The 22,270-nt window shown below is 38.7% G+C and overlaps 1 protein-coding gene across 5 annotated transcripts in view; it reads right to left on the bottom strand.

Moving 5' to 3' along the window:
• LOC132818342 (serine/threonine-protein phosphatase 2A 56 kDa regulatory subunit gamma isoform) overlaps nt 1-22,270 on the bottom strand; it is a 170,613-nt gene that overhangs the window by 59,776 nt on the left and 88,567 nt on the right. For all 5 annotated transcript variants that reach the window (XM_060829272.1, XM_060829273.1, XM_060829274.1 and 2 more), the window contains 2 exons: nt 10,409-10,608; nt 3,147-3,257 (listed from right to left, as the gene is read on the bottom strand). In XM_060829272.1, the coding sequence (XP_060685255.1) occupies nt 3,147-3,257; nt 10,409-10,608 (311 nt within the window). The remainder of the gene's footprint in view (nt 1-3,146; nt 3,258-10,408; nt 10,609-22,270) is intronic.

The following is a 22,270-nucleotide window of genomic DNA, read 5'->3' as shown; positions in this document are numbered from 1 at the left end:
ATTCATACTGGAAAAAGACAATGTTGTTGAGGAGAATTCGGAGAAGCATGCTACTAGACTAGATGGGATTGATGTTCACAAGGAGGTGATGGTAGGAATTCTGAAAAGTGTAAGAGCAGATAAGTCCCCCGGGCTGGATGGAATTTATCCTAGGATTCCCTGGGAAGTCGGGGAGATTGCAGAGCCTTTGGCTTTGATCTTGATGTCAGCATTGTCTATAGAATAGTGCCAGAAGACTGGAAGGTAACAAATGTTGTCCTTTTGTGCAAGGAGAGTAGAAGCAACCTTGGTAATTATAAACCAGTGAGCCTTATGTTGGTTGTGGGTAAAGTGTTGGAAAAGATTATAAGAGATAGGATTTATAATCACCTAGAGAGAAATAAGTTGATTAGGGATATTCAAAACAATTTTATGAAGGGTAGGTCGTGCCTCACAGAGTTCTTTGAGAAGGTGATCAAACAGATGGATGAGGGTAAAGCAGTTGATGTGATATGTGATATATATGGATTTCAGTAAGGCGTTTGATAAGGTTCCCCATGGTAGGCTATTGCACAAAATAGGGAGGCAGGGGATTGAGTGTGATTTAGCGGTTTGGATCAGAAATTGGTTAGCTGAAAGAAGACAGGGTGTTGGTTCATGGGAAATGTTCATCCTGGAGTTCAGTTACTAGTGGTGTATCACAAGGATCTGTTATGGGGCCACTGCTATTTGTCATTTTTATAAATGACCTAGATGAGGGCATGGAAGGATGGGTTAGGAAATTTGCGTATGACACGAAGGTAGGTGTTGTGGATAGTGCTGAAGGATGTTGCAGTTACAAAGGGAAATAGATAAGATGCAGAGCTAGGTTGAGAGGTGACAAATTGAGTTTATTGCGGAAAAGTGTGAGGGGATTCACTTTGGAAACATAGTCACTGGAATGCAGAGTACTGGGCTAATGGTAAGATTCTTGGTAGTGTAGATGAGCTGAGCGATCTCGATGTCCATGTATATAGATCCCTGAAAGTGCCAGCCAGGTTGATAGGGTTATTGAGAAGGTGTTCTACCTTTTATTGGTAGAGGGATCGAGTTTCGGAGCCACAAGGTCATGCCGCAGCTGTACAAAACTCTAGTGCAGCAGCACCTAGAGTATTGCATTTAGTTCTGGTCATCGTATTATAGGAAGGATGTGGAAGCTGGGTTCAGAGGAGATTTACTAAAATAGAGTGAAGATCTTATGAGAAGGCTGAGGGACTTGAGGCTGTTTTCATTAAACAGAAGGTTGAGAGGTGATGTAATTGAGACATAGAAGATAATCAGAGGGTTAGATAGGGTGGACAGTGAGAGCCCTTTTCCTCGAATGATGATGGCTAGCACGAGGGGACATAACTTTAAATTGATGGGTGATAGATATAGGACAGATGTCAGAGGTAATTTCTTTACTCAGTGTAGTAGGGGCATGGAACACACTGACTGCAACAATAGTAGACTCGCCAAATTTAAGGGCATTTAAATGGTCATTGGATAAACATATGCTTGAAAATGGAATAGTGTAACATAGATAGGCTTCAGACTGGTTCCACAGGTCGGCACAACATTGAGGGCCGAAGGGCCTGTTCTACACGGTAATGTTCTATGTTCTTACAGGTGAATCAAAACCTTTTAATACTTTTATGCCAGAGGTAGATTGACTTCCTTATTAGTCAAGAATCTATGATTATCAGGGGTTGCTGGAACAAGACCTCAAGCACATCAGCTATGATCTATCGATAGTACAGGTGGCAGGAACGGCCAAATTACTTAAACTTGCTCCCAATTACTATGCTCAAATCACCAAGCTGTAGGATTCGTCATGAGACAGTGTGACGTGCAGAAGACCTAACTTTTTTGAACTGCTTATCGCCATCACCACTACTCTTCTAAAATTATGCCCTTCCTCATACTTTAATTTTCTTTTATGCCACAAGATTCTCTGAAGCTTTATTCTTTACTTTAGCTTCCAGTGTATACCATCCTCACTTCAGTTTATTATTGGCAGATATACTTTCAGCAATAAATGCCCTCTCCAAAATTGCCTATCTAAACATCAGTTCATCACCAAATTTTCTATTTAAAATTTTTTGTTACCAAGTTTTGATTCCACTCCTAATGGCTCCTTTTTGGTTCAGTATCTATTTTTGACTTATGCTTCTGTGAAGCACCTGAGGACATTTTTCTACATTAAAGGAACTGTATAAGTGTAAGTGGTCATTACCCTTTATTCTGTACTGTGATTGCATGCCAGTTGTGCCGATGGTGATTAGATCATGTGAGTACATTTAAAATCGTCCAATAAAGGATTAGTGTCAATAATAAAGTAAGTTAATAAAGTTATAGAAATCAGAATCGTACAATGATAAGACACAGGAGTTCATTTGTCCCTTTTGTCTCCCTTAGCTCTGAAGTCTACTCTACCAAATTTACACCCCACCTGCTTTCTCCTTATCTGAATCAAACTGCGTGCTGAGTTTGGACGAAGTTTCAAAGTTTGGGACCTACATTTTTCAAAAGTTCTAGTTGTTTACCATAGATAGGACAATCTGCATGAAATTCCAAGACAGACTTTGAAACAAACCTCACGCTGGTTGACCTGACAAATTTGGCAGGCACAGATCTCAGCAGATCAAGATTTGTGGTGTAAGCATAAATTCGCCTTTTAAAAAAACCTGAAGTACAGGAAACACAAACAAAACGGTCTCATTATGTGTCAACATATCAATGAGAACAGGGCATGGTCCTGAAAAATATTTCATCTCTACCACCGAAAGACCTCCTGAACAAAATGGTGTCATGATGATGCAAGGTTTCCAAAACAACACTGCAAGATCATTTTCTACACCACGGATATTTTGCACTGCTGCACTCAACAACTGAACAGGAAACATGAAATCAAATGTATTATTTCAGAGTAAAACAGCTCGTGTCTGACACGTCACAACATTATTTAAGCAAACCTTCAAGGTTGTAAAGATTTATATACTGCTGACATTTCTCATTATGGAAATAATGAAAATAAAGAAAATTCACAACAGGTTTTAAAGGACAAGAAAACGATATTTAAAAAATATGAAATAAGACTCACTTTTGGTTGTCAAGGTAATGTATGAATATAGATAAGTATTCAATACCTGTAGATGAGGCCATGCAGCCTCCAGTGTTGGTTCATCCTCTTCAGGATCAAACTCTGCTCCTGTGGGGTTAGAGGACGGTGGTAACGTTCGAAACATGTTCACTGCAAACTGAAAAGGTATGCCAGAGATCAGCAGTTAATCACAATTGATAAATAAAAAAAAATCAACATTTTGGTACAGTTTAGCCACTGAAAAATACTTTTTAAAATTTTCATGTCTCATTCTAGTTCAAAACTAATGGTACTAGCCTGTAACAGTCTTTTAAAATTAAAATACTGTTTGCACATAAGCTACAAATATGATGCTCCAACAAAAGACAAAATTCACTTCAGTACATTGATAAGTAATTGCCACTTTATTTTAAGCAAAACGGAATTAGGCCTTTGAGAATCCAACAAATTTCTATACAGTTACGCACATGTAAACTAAATATTTGATCTGGGGACCAGAATATAGATTGCAACAATGTAGCATTTTAAGCATTGTTACATCACTATGTTTATTTTTTAAAAAATCTCTTTATTTAGACTTCTGAATGGGTGCAACTGTCAATACTTGATATTCTGATTTAATTCTTAGGAACTAAATATCGCATTTGGAACAGAAAAATACTATTGCTTTACAAACATACAGACTAAGATAACCAAAATGGCCCCAAGAAAACAATTCTTCTCCAAGAAACCAATCCTTTAAGAGTGGAAAATACAAAAAAAAAGTGGACTTCAGTAAACAAAAAAGAACAAAGTTGGAAATGGGTTATGAAGTCTGCACTCAGTGGCCTCTGATCTGGAGTGACAAAATTTTGAACACATCACTCTATGCTCCAAAAAAAAGTTGCAGTCTTTTTCTGTGTTCTAAATGTTTTAGGTGTTCTCAAAAGGTGATGGTTATCTTGTAAGTTGCAGTTTTCAATAATACATGGAAGGCAAATCTCACTGTCTTACAAGAATCCAGAGTGTCAATGGATCTAGATGGTTTGCTGGAGGCATGAGGCACTTCAAAGTGTTTGTATACAGCCTCCTGGACGGATAGCAAGGCACACAGAATGAATAAAAATGTTGTCTGAACTACACCATGGCAGTCTTAATTCATCATAAAGGTTATTAAATTGTACTCCCATTACACCAGCCAACACTGACCTTGCTGCAGTACATCTGCTGATGAAACTTTCATCCATGTCTGTTACTGCTGGATTTTTAATTTTTCAATGCACATCTGGTTGGCTTTTAAATATAGAGTCATAGTGACGTACAGCACGGAAACAGACCCTTCCGTCCAACTCATCCATGCAGACCACCCCCACCCCAGGGGAAAGACTTTGTCTATTTATCCTATCCATGCCCCTCATGATTTTATATATCTGTATAAGGTCACACCTCAGCCTCCGACATTCGAAGGAAAACAGCCCCAGCCTATTCAACCTCTCCCTATAGTTCAAATTCTCCAATCCTGTCCACATTCTTGTAAATCTTTTTTGAACCCTTTCAAGCTTCACAACATCTTTCCGATAGGAAGGAGACCAGAACTGCACGCAATGTTCCAACAGTGGCCTAACCATTGTCCTGGACAGTCGCAATATGACCTCCCAACTCTTGTACTCAATACTCTGACCGATAAAGGAAAACGTACCAAACGCCTTCTTCAATATCCTATCTAACTGCGACTCCACTTTCAAGGAGCTAAGAACCTGCACTCCAAGGTCTCTTTGTTCAGCAACATTCCCTAGGACCTTACCATTAAGTATATAAGTACTGCTAAGATTTGCTTTCCCAAAATTAAACTCCATCTGCCACTTCTCAGGCCACTGGCCCATCTGAATAAGATTCCATTGTAATCTGAGGTAACCTTCTTCGCTGCCCACTACAGCTCCAATTTTGGTGTCACCAGCAACCTTACTAACTATACCTCTTATGCTCACATCCAATATCCTTGGAGAAAGTGATGACCGCAAATGCTAGAGATCAGTCATAAAGTATGGCGCTGAAAAAGTACAGCAGGTCGGGCAGCATCCGAGGAGCAGAAGCATTGACATTTCGAGCATAAGTCCTTCGTTAGGATTCCCAATAAAGGCCTTATGCCCGAAACGTCAATTCTCCTCCTCCTCGGATGCTGCCTGACCTGCTGTGTTTTTCCAGCGCCATACTTTTTGACTTTTAAATATCCTTGATGAAAATGAGGATATTCAAACCTCTAAGGCCTATCACCCAGTCTGACCTAACATACATTAATGAACTGCTTAACCAGGCCCAATATTAAAAAGCTAATTTTTAAAAAAAAAAATCAAGGTTTCTAAATTTCTAACCACAGATCTCTAATTTCACACTTTGCCATTTCTTGAGCACCTTGGATTTTAATCATTCCACCACGGTGGTAAATATTTACTTGACATGCCTGAGGATGCGAAAATCGTTCTTTCTCTCCATTTGCCACTAAGATAATCCTTAAAACCTACCTTCTTGACCAAACAATTGCATGCATACCTGTGTTATATTTTTGTATTGTAATACATTAAGTGCTTAGGGATATTTTATTATTTTAATATCTTCATATAAAGACATGCTGCTGTAAAATTTTAAAAATCTTATTTGTGATATGCCCAAAATCAGATATTTACCATACAAAAAGTTAGCCAACTGTACGTGTGCCAGCTCTTAACTGAGTAATCCAAAACTACTCAGCCTAATTTTGAAATAGCAATGATATACATGAAGTAAAAGAATTCAAAGCAATGACAAAAATATTTACTCTAATTTATATCATGATTGCATTCTCTTTATATGCACAATAAATACCAAACTGAATAGCTTGGTTTTGTTACATTTTGACTCTGAAATTGTGCAGATTCTTTTGAAGGTATTATGGATAATAACAGATGGATGCCAAATAAAACTGAAATTTTGACAAAATAGTGATGGAAACTTTGATAAAGCTACAATGTGAATTTTATACTGTGTCAATAAATTGCTTAATGTGTACTACAATCCATTTTCACATGATTCAAATCAACATAGTACTGTAAAATCAGAGGCTATGCAACAAACTTTACTCTTTGAAGTTTTAGATGAAAGGTATAACTTCAAAGCCATTTGATAGATTAAAAACTAAGTTATTCATATTTTGATAGGTGACCTATTTGTTGATTCTTTCCCAGCAGAATCATTTTCTCAATTGAACCCTAAACCCATTTGCTTCAATTAATCTGAAAGACATGCATCTCTTGAATCAATTTGTCATTTGCTTCATTAGTAAAAATATAATTTCAGCTCCCAAGTTTCTAATCTTCACACATCCCACTCCTAATGAAATGAGGTCCTAATGAAATTACCCACCCCAATACAATTTGACAGTTTTAATCACTTAACATTATTCTACTAAAAAATACAGTTTGCTCTTACATTTCTGCTTTCTAAAGGGACCAGTACCTCTTTTCACTTTTCCAATCACTTAAGTGCAACCATCCTTTCGCTGTTACTTTCTAGAATGACTTCAGCAGGAAAGAGAACACCTCCACCTTTTATTTAATTGCATGTCACTCAAGGAGTTAAAAGCACTCCTTCCATAAGCCATCAATTCACATGTGCTTCCTCTAACCCAATATAATATTGACTGTTTGTTGCATTGTCCTCTGCACTGAGCAGGCCAAATACAGATGAAGTGATGACTTCACTTAACAGAGCTGTTTTGCCAGCTTGCATAGTCTAAAACTCTGCCTTTAAGGACAGTCCATGCAGGAATGCAATGTCATTATTTCAATGAAACTCAAAACATGCTTCAGTAATACTTGAACAATGTTATTTCAAGGAGTTGCATTCTTGCTCTTGCTTGAGGATATGGGGGAAAAGCGGGAACAGGCTACTGAATTGGATGATCATAATGAATAGCATAGCAGGCATGAACGGCTGAGGGGCCTTTGCCTACTTCTATGTTCTACGTTTCCAATTTCAAACCTCAGCCAAATTCTCTGTTGTGATTCCCATGATGTACAGTCTGTTTGTTTATGGGAGCAGAAGTGACACATTTAAACTGGAGACTCTGAAGTCAGAGCAGCACAGCCAGAAGTTAAACCATGATATGGGCCTGCCTTTCTATTAAGAACAACATTGAACAATGTTTTTCACATTTTACTGGTTAGTACATTTCCAATAACACACTCTCCATTCACTGACACGTCAATCTTTTCTTACTAACTGCACAGATTACCCTTTGACTATTAAGCAGCTTGCAAGTCATGAACCCACTACTTCCTTCCTGTGATTGCTAGATCTGTTATCCATAACCAAAACACTTGCATAACTTCCAGTCTTCAGATTTTGTAAAGGTAAACACCTGAAATGCTATAATACATCGTTTTAATTTACAGGTTTGTAACTTGCTCTTTTAACTCCAATACAACACTAAACATATTGGCATTGAGCCCCAGGTCTTACAAACTACAAAGCTGCCTACTTTTGAGGCTTGTTTTTAAAAAACTTTACTAAATATGTGACAAAATTAGGATTTAGTCTTTAATATTAATAATATCATAACATATTTATGCTATATTGTTAATTTTGTGTTATAAATACATTAATTATTTTATCACCTTTGGTCTGAACAGATATCAAAAGATTTCACGCCTTTTTTTGTGTGGAATTCTGGATACTAGCTTACATTGACACCTGTTGTAAGAAGCTGCAAAATGTGAGGTCTAACTGGAGTTATAATTAACTCATTAATCTGCGTCTTGATTAGATTAGATTAGATTAGATTAGATTCCCTACAGTGTGGAAACAGGCCATTTGGCCCAACCAGTCCACACTGACCCTCCGAAGAGTAACCCACCCAGACCCATTTCCCTCTGACTAATGCATCTAACACTATGGGCAATTTAGCATGGCCAATTCACCTGACCTGCACATCTTTGGACTGTAGGAGGAAACCGGAGCACCCGGAGGAAATCCATGCAGACCCAGGGAGAATGTGCAAACTCCACACAGTCACCCAAGGCTGGATTGAACCTGGGACCCTGATGCTGTGAGGCAGCAGTGCTAATCACTGAGCTACTCTTCTCACCTATACATGATTCTTGACACTTTATGTCAGCTCTACGATTTCCAACTTCTTGCCTCCAGCCGCTGCCTCTCCACCTTCTACACCGCTATCATCTAACAGGAGCGTCTGAGAGTTCTTACTTTCTACCTGGAAAGGAGGTTGGAACAGTGCTCATTTACTATCACCCTCCGCTACTTGGCTGCACTTGTTCTCAATTTAAACAATCTTTCCTTTTACTCCTTTCACTTTCTCAGAGTTAAAGGTGTGGTTATGGGTACCTCTAAGAATCCAAGTTATGCCAGTTCCTTTTTGGGGATCCTCCCACAATCTTTTCTCTGGGAAATGACAACTGCTTTCATCCAAAATTGGGAAAATTAATCTATTTTGCTTCCAATTTGTTTCCTTCTCTCACCTTCACCTGGAAAATCTTTTGACTCTTCCGTTCCACGACATCTCACTTTTCATTTCTGTGGACAGATTATGCCCATTACAAATGCACCAATTCTCACAGTCGCCTTCATAATGCTTCCTCACCAGCTGTAGTTGCACAGCCACTCAGGTTACACACATGCCAATTAGTATGCCAGCACATTGACTTCAGGTTCTGGAAGCTGCTACCTCAAACATCCACAAGGTGGGGAATAAAATTGACACATCCTACTTCTTGTAAGAACTCTATTTCATTTTTTCTGCTCCTCTGTCTGCATTGCATTTATTCTAATGATGATATATTGGAAACACCTTTTGTGGAATGTATCTTCCTTTGACTTTAACTGAGGACTCCCCACTGGCACAGTGGACAGAGCCTTAGCCACATCCAATTCATTTCCCACACTTCTGCTCTCATCTCCTTCCCCCACCCAGAATAATAAGGTTCTTCTTGTCCACATTTTCACACACCAGCTTCTGCATTCAAAGGATCACCTGAATCATTTCTGTCACCTCACTCAGACTACCACCAAACACATCCTGCTCTTATGTCAATGATTCCTTCCATAACACCTTGTCATCTGTTCTTCCCAACACTTCTTTAATCTTCCTGCAACTGCAAAAGGTACAATATTTTGATCATCATCTTCTCTCTCCTCTGTATCCAAAGCCCAGGTGATGCAGTGATTTCCTTGTACTTTAAAAATTCATTCATGGGATGAGGGCATCACCAACCAGCCTAGCATTTATTGCTCATCCCTAACTGCCAGAGGGCAGTTAAGACTCAACCATGTTGCTGAGAGTGCAGAATCATATGCAGGTCAGACCAAGTCAGGATGTCAGTTTCCTTCCCTAAAGATGGGTTTTTCCTCACAATCAGCAATGGATTAGTAGTTTCTTAATTTCATTGAATTCAAAGTTTACCATCTGCTGTAGTGGAATTCAAACCTGGATCCTCAGAACACTACCTGGTCTCTGTATTAACAGTCCAGCTACTAACAATGCAGCCTCCTCTACACTATAGCAAATCCAAATACAGAATAGGTGACTGCTTTACAGAACACCTCGGTTTTGTTTATGAGAATGACCTCGACCTTCTGGTTGCTTGACATTTCAATAAATTATCTTACTGTCAAGGTAACATTTGTATTTGAGGCCTACTACAATGTTCCACTGAAGTCCAATGCAAGTTGGAGGAACAGCACGTAAATTTTCCAATTAAGCACTTTTTAACCTTCTAGAGTTTAAAAACTCTCGACCACTAAGTCTGTCTTCCATTTTAACAACAATCTTACTATTTTGCAGTCATTAGCACACTCCATTGTCTATTGATCTTGGGCACTCTTACCAATGCTCCACTTCCTATTTATTCACCCTTTTCTACAACACAGAATCCATTACTTTTCCAGCTATCTTCAATTCTGAAAAGTCACGATGGACTTGAAATGTTAGTTGATTCTCTCCCACAGATGCTGTCAGGCCTTCTGAATAGCTATAGCACATAGTTATATTTATGATTCAGTATGTATGGGTGACATTTGCACAGCTACTAATTTGGAGTACTGTGCATAGTTTTGCAGGAATACCATTCAAATTGCATTTGAGAAGTTCAACCAATGTGGTGCCAGTTTAACAAATTTGATTTGGAATATTTTTGCTTTTCCCATTGGCAGCCAATCAAAATAAAATAATTTTTACAGATATAGTAGAAAAAAAGGCACATGTTCATTCCCTATCAAACGTTAACTACTTATCCCTGGTCAAGAACAGTACAGTAATTATGCTGACAAATTACTTACCACATGTACTACTTCTGGATAAATAGGTTCTGTGATAACGTTGCGGTTGTGTGTGATATATTCCACCATTTCGCTCAAAGCAGCCCTTTTCACTTCCTTCCATTTCAAGTCACTAAGTGGATCAGCAATAAAGTCAAAAAGGACACAGCACTGACGCAGTTTTTGAATAAAAAGCTTTTCTTGTTCTGGTGCAGGAACATCTGCAAATATAAGAAAAAAAAATCATATTTGTTTCTTTAAAAATTGCATAGAGTCAAGGCACAAACATTAACTTTGTTTTCATCTTCCAACCACTTTAAAACAATCTTTAAGATGAATATATTCAAATCAGGACTAACACAGCAAGCAAGTAGCGTAACCATTTGAATTTCACAGTTAGCTTTATTACACAAGGGAACAAAACAAGGGAAACAGGATCCAGTTACACAAACTTTGGAATTTATGTAGCAACAGTACAACTGGCAACTACACACACCCTATGCTAAAAACAAGACAAATCCAAGCCAACTAATTACTCACCTACCAGTCTACTCTACGTGATGGAAGGTATTAGTGACAATGTTATTAAGTGCTACTAAGCAAGAAGCTTCTCAGTTTCGATTCCACCTGGCTATTCAACCCCGAACCTCAATACATGTTTAATCCAGACATGGAAGAAAGATTGAACTGAAGAGGGAAAGTAAGTGACAGCCCTTGACATTAAGATAGAACTTAGATGAGTGTGGCATTAAGGAACCTTAGGAAAACGGAAGTCAATGGGAATCATGGGAAAGGCTCTTCACTGATTGGAGTCATAGCTGGCACACAAGACGTGTCTGAATCTGGGAGTTCAATCATCTCAGTTATCAAAATATTACAGAAGAGTTCCTGAGAGCACGCCCTTGCCCAAACTGCTTGAAAAGTAAGCATCCTTCTATCATTAAGTCAGAAGTTGGAATGTTTGCTAATGGTTGCATAATGGTCAACACTATTTCTAACTCTTCTGACACTAAAGCCATTAATAGCCATATACAGTAAACAAAGTTTGGGAGAAGATTTGTAGCTTGGGTGCTCGTTGTTGTGGTTCTGTTCGCCGAGCTGGGAGTTTCTGTTGCAAACGTTTCGTCCCCTTTCTAGGTGACATCCTCAGTGCTTGGGAGCCTCCTGTGTAGCGCTTCTGTGATGTTTTCTCCGGCATTTATAGTGGCTTGTCTGTGCCACTTCCGGTTGTCAGTTGCTGTCCGCTGCAATGGCTGGTATATTGGGTCCAGGTTGATGTGTTTGTTGACAGAATCTGTGGATGAGTGCTATGCTTTGCCCTCACTTTGACCCTTTAAAGCTCAAATTCTGGTGAAATAGGACTGCACCACTGAAGTTGATCACAACTCTCCCAAGGTTTGGTACTGAGCATGAATACTATAATTCAACGGATGTTTCACCAAAATTCTATAGAAATCCTCACTTTTGTGTACCTACTCTCTAGAGATAAAGACCAAGATTCCATTGAGACTTGTATAAAAGGACACTTAAACTCCTACTGTTCTTTTATACCTTCTCTCTCAAAATAGTCTGATTTAATTTTCATGGATCTATAAGTAGTGACTTCATACTGAACTTGAATGGCTACTGCGTTGTCCACTTAATGTGCTCAAATACCTTTGTAGCTTCTTTCCACATACACTACTTACCATACTCTCTAATGTATAATGTCTTATTGATTCATTCAAGAGCACAACCCTTAGGAATACAACTGGTCACACCCAGCAAATCAGAACTAATTCTCTTTATCTCTTTTCTGCTTTTAACTCTCAACAAATTACTAACCTTTGCCTTCACTTTTCAAAGAAATTTGTGGTATACATAGCTATATGATAGCATTCATTTAGATGCCTTTCGTTTTTAATAATCTCGAGGTACTTCACTAACTGTCTTCTGAAACTCTACATAGGCAACACTCATGCCAGACACCGCTTCAAAAAATTCCAACTAAGCTAATTCGACTCGGACCTACTCTTCACAGCTTAAAACGGACTTGATCAATTCAATCTTAAAAGTGTTGGAAATTGTGCCTCTTTAGGATATTACAGCTAATTAGAGAAACCATTTTTCATTTCCTTAATGATGTTGTATCCTTATAATGATTCTTTTCCAGGTTCAAAATCCCCGTGTCCCATCAATCTTCTAATAAATTAGAGTGTTAACAATAGAAACCAGCATCTCAGGCCTGCTTTGTACTGCTTCCAAATTCAATGATAAACACAACCAAACAACGTACTCAAGATGTAGTCTAAACAGACCACTATACAGTCCAGGCATAACTTTCTTGCATTTGCATTGCGCAGTTTTAACGAGGAGATTCAACCACCTTTTAGTTTTGGCCATTGGTATTCCGAATTGGTTTGACATGTTTAGCATCGACTACTAAAACTCTTATCTTTTCAGCTTCATTTTCATGGAGTAAACAGTTTTCATGGAATAAATTAATCACAACTGGGAGGCAAATACTTAAATTAATCTTTGCTTTTTTACTTTTCAAAGAGATCTATGTACATAGCTGGTCAATCATTTTTTTTAAAAGGAGGGGAGTAATACACAACATATTATTCTGTTACCAAGATGATGAAGTTGTCTCGCTCTTTCAGGGCACAAAGTCTAATTGTTAAACAGATAACAGTCTGGACCACAGTCCAATCTCATTGTGATTTGTAGGAAACTCCGTTAGAAAGTGTTCAACTCTTTTCAAACTCAAGTTAGTGCACCCACCATTCTGTGAATGTTACAAATAAGAAAGTCAGTGAGCAACAACTAGAGTACAAAATGCACACAGGATGTTGTTTTATCTATTAGGAAGTGTCTTAGTCTATATTTTTCCAAAGTGACAAAGGTATCAATAAAACTATATTTCTTAATGTTTGCTATGACACTTTTGGAAGTTATTTTGAGATTTTAGTCATGGAGAGAAAGAAGCCACCAGTAAATTTCAAAATAATTTTAAAATGCATGTGTTGCAGTATTCAATAAAAGGCAAATAATGAGGAAATTAGCAAGTGAAGGGCTTCATCAAAGCAAACTGTTCAGCATGTGAAAACAAACCAACTTTGTGCTTCTATCAGTGTTATGTGATGGTAAAACGTTCTATCAGCTAATCAATAGCTTTTGTTCCTCAAAATAGCCATACCGATTAATATTCTAACATATTCGCACCGGACTTAAAATACAAGTGCAAAACATTTGGAAAATCACTGCAGACTAATTTTTGTTATCTGCTTTTTTTAAATTGAAAATTGATCACCAGATAGGCAGTAGAAACGTCTGATGAATTATCACCTTTTCTAGTAAACTAAAAGGTATGCAATTGTACACTGTGGATGCCTGCTAAACAAACCAATTAGCTGTCTAGAAGGAAAACAAACTAACTTATGTTTTCATGTTTTTGCAACATATTGTTATGCTTCTGGAAGACGATTTGAAAATAATTCAAAAGTTTCACTTGTGTATCTGGACTGCACAGGACCTCAATCAGATTGTTTGGCTATGTTCAAGACAAGAGATTCGACGTTTCGGGCAAAAGCCCTTCATCAGGAATCCTGATGAAGCCCTTCCTGATGAAGGGCTTTTGCCCGAAACGTCGAATCTCCTGTTCCTTGGATGCTGCCTGACCTGCTGCGCTTTAACCAGCAACACATTTTCAGCTCTGATCTCCAGCATCTGCAGACCTCACTTTTTACTCTATGTTCAAGACAACACTGACCAAAGTATGGAGTAACAGAAGAACAGAAGTATAAGGAGGGAGTTATTCAGATCCACCAATCTCATACATTTTAAAACTATTTTATTACTGAAAAAGCACACCATTTATTAAGTTTAAAGTTTGGAAATGTGTCTCACCTATTATTAATCTCATTCTTAACATTTATCTAACTGTCGTCCACTTAACTTGTTTGAATCAGATAAAATGTTCTCCTATCCGGCTGACCAACTTTAAGCTCCACTCTGATGAAGAGTCATTAGACTTGAAACATTAGCTTGCACTCTCTCGGATGCTGTGTAAGCCACTATGATCTCCAGCATTTGCTGCTTTATGTTTAAGCACCACAGAACTTGTTGACATGAGAACACAAGAGATAGGAGCAGGAGTAAGCCTCAAAGCCTGTCCCGCAATACAATAAGATTGTGGCTGTTCTGCCCCACGCCTCAATTCCTTTTTCATGCTGGCTCCATCTAATGCTCACTCTCCAATATTTCAAAAGTCTCTCCTCTTTAGATACTTTATGATTTTGCCTCATTTCAGACACTTACTACCATCTGGGAGAAGAGATGCCTTCATATCTCAGTTTTAATTAATTGTCCCTCTATTGTGGAACTATGTTTCCCAGTTTGAGACTCATTCTAAAATAAATTTAAAATAAAATTTTTTCGGATCACAAATATCTTTCTAATCTAGCTACCAAACTGCTTGCGCGCAAAGTTATCACCATGAGAACTTATTCAAAGAAGGGTGACTGCTTTAGCTGTTCTTACTAATTTGGGAACACACAGTAAAGATGATCTGGAATGCATAAACAGCCAAGAATTGAACCGTGCATTAAAGTCTACCAATGTTTTGATTCTCAGATGTAAACGCGATGTTAGAAACCTAAAATGTCAGGTGTGAGATTCAAAAGCTAAATTCCACTCCAGGTCACGAGCACAAAAGTTAAGCCTGGAAATTCAGTGCAGTACTGAAGGAGTGCAGTAGGTGTCATCTTTTAAAATGGATTTTTAAATCTAACAGAGACTACATTAGTATGTTGGTTTAAAAGACTCCATGCCACTGTTTCAAAGAGGAGCCGGAATTATCTCCAGTCTCCTGGCCAATCTTTATTCCCCAGTCAACATAAAACAAAAACAAGTCATCACAGAGACAATCCTGCAGAAGCACTTCATTGTGCTTTAAGAAATTCAGCAGTCACTTAAATTGCTTAAGAAATTAAGCAACTCAGAAGTGTAACATAAACTGAAGTTTTTTCTTTTTACAATGCAACCAGTTCTGAGAACTAAATAATTTGGAGAATTCATTTTAAATATACACTACTTGTATTATTCCTGAAAGGATGAACATAGAACAGTACAGAACAGAACAGGCCCTTCAGCCCACGATGTTGTGTCGACCATTGATCCTCATGTATGCACCCTCAAATTTCTGTGACCATATGCATGTCCAGTAGTCTCTCAAATGTCCCCAATGAACTTGCTTCCACAACTTCTGCTGGCAATGCATTCCATGCTCTCTCAACTCTCTGTGTAAAGAACCCGCCTCTGACATCCCTCTATACTTTCCTCCAACCAGCTTAAAACTATGACCCCCTGTGTTAGTCATTTCTGCCCTGAGAAATAGTCTCTGGCTATCAACTCTACCTATGCCTCTCATTATCTTGTATACCTCAATTAGGTTCCTTCTCCTCCTCCTTTTCTCCAATGAAAAAAGTCCGAGCTCAGTTAACCTTTCTTCATAAGATAAGCCCTCCAGTCCAGGCAGCATCCTGATAAACCTCCTCTGAACCCTCTCCAAAGCATCCTCATTTTTCCTATAATAGGGTGACCAGAACTGGATGCAGTATTACAAATGTGGTCTAACCAAAGTTTTATAGAGCTACAACAAGATCTCATGACTCTTAAACTCAATCCCCCTGTTCATGAAAACCAAAACACCATATGCTTTCTTAATAACCCTGTCCACTTGGGTGGCCATTTTAAGCGATCTATGTATCTGCACACCAAGATCCTTCTGTTCCTCCACACTGCCAAGAATCCTATCCTTAATCCTATACTCAGCTTTCAAATTTGATCTTCCAAAATCCATCACCTCGCATTTATCCATCTGCCACCTCTTAGCCCATCTCTACATCCCGTCAATGTCCTGCTGCAGCCTTCAGCAGCCTTCTATACGGTCAACGACACCTCCAACCTTTGTGTCATCTGCAAACTTGCTGACCCATCCTTCAATCCCCTCATCCAAGTCATTAATAAAAATTACAAACAGTAGAGGCCCAAGGACAGAGCCCTGTGGAACACCACTCACCACAGACTTCCAGGCAGAATATTTTCCTTCTACTCCCACTCGCTGTCTTCAGGTGGCCAGCCAATTCTGTATCCAGACAGCTAAGTTTCCCTGTATCCCATTCCTCCTGACCTTCTGAATGAGCCTACCATGGGGAACCTTATCAAATGCCTTGCTGAAGTCCATATACACCACATCCACAGCTCGACCCTCATCAAATTTTCTAGTCACATCCTCAAAGAACTCGATAAGGTTTGTGAGGCATGACCTGGCCCTCACAAAGCTGTGTTGACTGCATTTAATCAAGCCATGCTCTTCCAGATGGTCATAAATCCAATCTCTCAGAATCCTTTCTAACACCTTGCAGATGACATTTGAGAGACTTACTGGTCTGTAATTGCCAGGGATTTCCCTATTTCCTTTCTTGAAGACAGGAATTACATTTGTCTCTCTCCAGTCCTCAGGTACGACTCCAGCGGAGAGCGAGGATGCAAAGACCTTCGCAAGTGGCGAAGCAATTGCATTTCTCGTTTCCCAGAGCAGCCGAGGACAAATCTGGTCCGGGCCTGGCTTAATGTCTGACAAAATTTTCAGCACATCAGCTTCCTCTATCTCTATCCATTCCAGCATGCACACCTCCTCTTCAAAAGTTTCATTCACTACAAAGTTCATTTCTTTCGTAAAGTCGGAAGCAAAAAGCTCATTTAGGGCTTCCCCTATCTCCTCAGACTCCACACACAAATTCTCTATGCTATCCCTGATCGGCCCTACTCTTTTTTTGACCATTCTCTTATTCCTCACATAAGTGTAAAATGCCTTTGTGTTCTCCCTAATCCGTTCTGCCAAGCCTTTCTCGTACCTCCTCCTGGGGCTCCTCAGACCATTTTTGAGCTCCTTCCTCATCTGCCTGTAATCCTCTAGAGCTGAAAATGTGTTGCTGGAAAAGCGCAGCAGGTCAGGCAGCATCCAAGGAGCAGGAGAATCGACGTTTTGGGCACGAGCCCTTCTTCAGGAATTCCTGAAGAAGGGCTCATGCCCAAAACGTCGATTCTCCTGCTCCTTGGATGCTGCCTGACCTGCTGCGCTTTTCCAGCAACACATTTTCAGCTCTGATCTCCAGCATCTGCAGTCCTCACTTTCTCCTAGGAGATGTAATCCTCTAGAGCTGAGCTTGACCCTAGCTTCCTCCACCTTATGTAAACTACCTTTTTCCTTTTGACGAGAAGCTCCACCACTCTCGTCATCCAAGGTTCCTTTATCTGATCACTTCTTGCCTGTCTCAGAGGGACATATTTATTCATCACTTGCAACAACTGTTCCTTAAACAGTCTCCACATGTCTATAGTGCCTTTACCATGGAACAATTGCTCCCAATCCATTCTTCCTAACTCTTGTCTAATTGCATCATAGTTTCCTCTTCCCCTATTAAATATCCTCCCATTTTGCCTAATCCTCTCCTTCTCCTTCTCTATAGCTATGTATTTTCATTTCTTTCTGAATAAATGCACAAGTTTCAGGACCAATAGTATCAAACCATGCTAACTAAAATAAAATAGGTTTTGCAGCATTTGTATTTTATGGAATCCAGGGAAGGAAGCATTGCTACTATATGTGACTGCACATCTTTAAAAGAATTAAGAAATCTATGGATGATTTTGCTTGATCAACAAAGTCAAATAACAACTCCAACAGACTTTAAATGGAAACAAAATACTGGGGAAATTCCACAGGTCTGGCAGCTACTGACAAACAGTCAACACTTCAAGACCTGCTCAATTTCTTCAGCATCCAGTTTTTGTTTTACATTAAATGTTTTCTTAAGTCATGCTGTGTCTAAGTGTCAAAATAAAGAGCCAGCTGCAATTAGCATTTTGCTCAAAAGAGGCGATAGCCGAGTGGTAGTGTTGCTGGATTGTTATTACAGAGACCCAGGTAATGTTCTCAGTTCTACCCACAGATAGTAGAAATTGAATTCAATAAAAATCTGGAATTAAGAGTCCAATGATTACCATGAACCCTATGGCTGATTATCAGAAAAACCCATCAGGTTCACTAATGTCTTTTAGGGAAGGAAATGTGCCATCCCTTACTTGGTCTACATGACTCCAGACCCACATCAACATGGCTGACTCTTAACATTCTTCTGGGCAATTAGGGATGGGCAATAAATGCTGGCCTAGCCAGTGATTTCCTCATCCTGTAAATGAACAAAACAAAAGCATTGCCATTGTGCAACAGCTTTTCTCTTCAGAAATGCTATCAGAGGCAGAGTTTTTCAGCACTGTGGTTTGGTTTGAGCACCTTATGTGCAGACACTATAGGCCAATCTCATCAAGCAAAGGTTTCAATCACATATCCGTGTCACCACAAATTTAGCCTATTTTGATATTGTTTCACATTACACCAGTGTCATTTCATCTCTATTGCCTCTAGACTTGACCGTTTCCATACATTCTTGCATGATTTCCCATATTCTATCTGTATGGACAATGGTCATCCAAAAGCCTGTAGCTCCTGCCCTTATTCATAGAAAGTACTATTCACTCATCATCCTGGTGCTCATTATATTGCCTCTAAGTTAAGCAACACCTTGATTTTAAGATTCTTAACCACATTTTCAAATCCATGGCCTCCGCTTTCATTGTCTCTAATCATGTTCAGCTGAACGCATCAGATTGTGAGGAGCCCCCTTGTGATGCAGCGATAGTGTCCCTAATCCTGGACTGGACAGTCCACGTTCAAGTCCCACCTACTCCAGAGGTACATATTATAATCTCTTAACAGATTGATTAGAAAAAAAGTGAAATGCATCAGATTCTGGCCTCCTAAGGCCATGTTTTTCATTGTTTCACTGTTGGTAGCTTCAGCTACTAGGACCCAAGATCTGAGATATACTCCTCACACCTCCCTTCCTGCTCTTCTATTTTAAAGACACTTCTTTACACTATCTCTTTGACTCAGTTGTTAATCATTTAACTCTAACTACTTCAGTGGCTCAATATTGTATTTTGGCTTGTAATGCTCCTGGAGACCTCTTTAGGAGGTTTTATTGAGAATGTGTTTCGGTTATGAGCAGGTAGAGAAAGAGTTAAGTTTTGTGAAACAAGAGGCTCAGCTAAGCATGACTGGGATCAGATAAGAACTTGCAGTTAACAAGCTGGAGGCAAGGAATAAGGTGGAAAAACATTCATTATGTAGAGCAATTTAACAATATTGGAAGCATTCAGTATGTAAGATCAGTTTAACAAGGTGAAAAGTATTCATTATGTGAAGCCAGTTAAGGTCAAGAACATTCATTGTGTAACAGCAGATGGCTTAATCTTTACTACTGACATTCATTCACCGATTGTAATGGTCACCCATCAATATGTATGTTGCCTTAACTGGATGCTCCTCCCTGTAAAATAATTGCATAATTCATGAAGAAAGGGCTGCTTGAGAGAGAAGACCAGGAACTCATGTCTTTGTGCACATGGGCAATCGTTATCTTTCCCTCCAGGGCCTAGAATAAAGATGAAGGAGACAAAACCATACTGTCTCTCTGAGGGTTTTGTTTCAACTGAGGGCAGGTGGGTGGGAACAGGACGACATTATAACTAGTAACTTTAAATAACATACTGCATTGTTTTGTTAAAGAAAAGACAAAAACAAATTTTCTTGATATTGCAAGTTTAACGAAAGATGTATGAAAGGATGCAAATATTGTTATTTACAAATGGGCAGATACCATTCTGAAAAGAAATCCAAATAACCAGGTTTCTAAAACGAGACATTTTGATACCACCCTTATTCACATAAATCCATTTATTTTCTTCTTTGCATTTGTATCTGAAGAACGTATCAGGCAGGCAATATGAAGTTGCCATATTACTAAATTATAATCTTGATCATGGCTTAATTTTTTAAGATACTTATGATATTTTTAGTGCAGCTTTGTCAGTACAGTTCAAAAATAATCCCACTGCTCTGAATCTTATTTTGCTTAGTTAAAAATCACACATCACCAGGTTATAGTCTAACACTTTTATTTGGAAGTACTAGTTTTTAGAACGCTGCTTCTTCATTAAGTAGCTGTGGAGTAGGATCATAAGACACAGAATTTATAGCAAAAGGCCATAGTGTCGTGCAACTGAAATATATTGAACAAACCTAGAATGGTGTCTTATGATCCTGTTCCACAGCTACCTGAAGGAGCAGCACTCTGAAAGCTAGTACTTCCAAATAAACCTGTTGGACTATAACCTGAGAGAATTTCAATTTTGTCCATCTCAGTCCAACATCGCCACCTCCACATCATCATTCTGCTTAAACTATTAAAATTGCTTCATCCATCATTCAACAATTCTATATAAAGAACTCCCTCAACTTCACTTCTGTGACAATTTTAAAAATTGTTAAATGTCATCTCTGCTCCAGTGGATATAATCTCAGTACTTTGTTTCACTTCGTAAAACAAAAGCAGGATAAATGCCATCCAGCAAGCTATCAGAATGCTCAATTAATTGGCAAAGTGATACGAGGTGTCATTATCTACTACACAGTTGTACTTACTCACCAATAATTTGCTTATTGATGCTCAATTCAGATTCTGCCAGGACCACTTAGTTCTGGAACTCATTCCAGTTTTGAACAAAAAAAAAGGTGAATTCCAGGAGTAAGGTAAAAGAAACAAAAATAGCAAGACCAAGGACATAACTGGCATAATAGTGACAATAACAGCAAGGTTACAGTCGGGATATTCTGCAGTTCTAGAAGCCTTTTCGGTATTTAAAAGGGTACAACTGAAGAGCAAGAATATTGTCCACTGGAGACCATCGCAGGAGATGGTCACATTAACACTCAAGAAGTTCGACATAGCCAGTTAAAAGAAAGCAGTCTGCTTGACTGATACCCAGACGCTCAAACATTCACTTCCTCCAGCTTCTGCACATAGTACACTCTGTAATCAATCTAAAAGCTGTACTACAGTAACTCCGAATGCTTCTTCAACTGCCTCTACAAAATCCTTAGCCACTACATCCTTAAAGAACAAGGGCAACATGTGCATGGGAATACAACAAACATGCAAGCTTCTCTGGCATGGAATTACACCACTCAGTCTTTTATTATTAACAGGTTAAAATCCTACATTTCCCTACTGAGCATCACTGTAGCCATTTCAATGAAATGCAGACTAATGCAATTTAAGGCAGATGCTCACACTTTCAGAGGCAAGAAATGCTGTCCTTGCCTGCAACACTCAATGCCACAAATGAAAACAATTTCCCTTGTGAATCGATGGTACGAATATTGTTTCTTTAAGAAGACATTTAAAATAGCAATCTGCATTGTAAATATAATCAATAGTTGCTTTTTTTTTGTTCTTCTTATTTATTAAGATCAGAATTCTATGACATAATCTATCTTGTGTTTCAATATAATGTACTTATACACAGACCCATTCATTTATGCATTATACCTTTCAGACTCTTATCCAATGAGCTTCTTAACTGAAAATGCATCATTATACTGCTCTTTCCTGGCAAATGATTATCTAATAACTATTGTTCAAAATCATGAAATAGGATATCCATCTATGTTCACCTTTCTTGCCATTCAATGTCTGAATCTCTCAATTAGAATTCCACCTTGCCAGAGAAGTCAAAATATTTTAAAGAAAGTCAAATTACATTCATTTCTCACAGCAAGAATTCTCCCTTCAAACTTCCTGCAGTCTTTTAACATAGTTGATCATGTTATCCTCCTTCAACAGCTCTCCTTTGTCCCTCAAAACATTTTGCAACTTTGGCGACCAAAAGTAGTTGCTGTTTTCTATATCCAGAGCAGCCAAAACTGAAGTGTAC

The sequence above is a fragment of the Hemiscyllium ocellatum genome, chromosome 8 (assembly GCF_020745735.1).
Source record: "Hemiscyllium ocellatum isolate sHemOce1 chromosome 8, sHemOce1.pat.X.cur, whole genome shotgun sequence".
NCBI lineage: Eukaryota > Metazoa > Chordata > Chondrichthyes > Orectolobiformes > Hemiscylliidae > Hemiscyllium > Hemiscyllium ocellatum.
The sequence above is the reverse complement of the archived record's forward strand: the minus strand, read 5'-3'. Positions and strand labels throughout refer to the sequence as shown.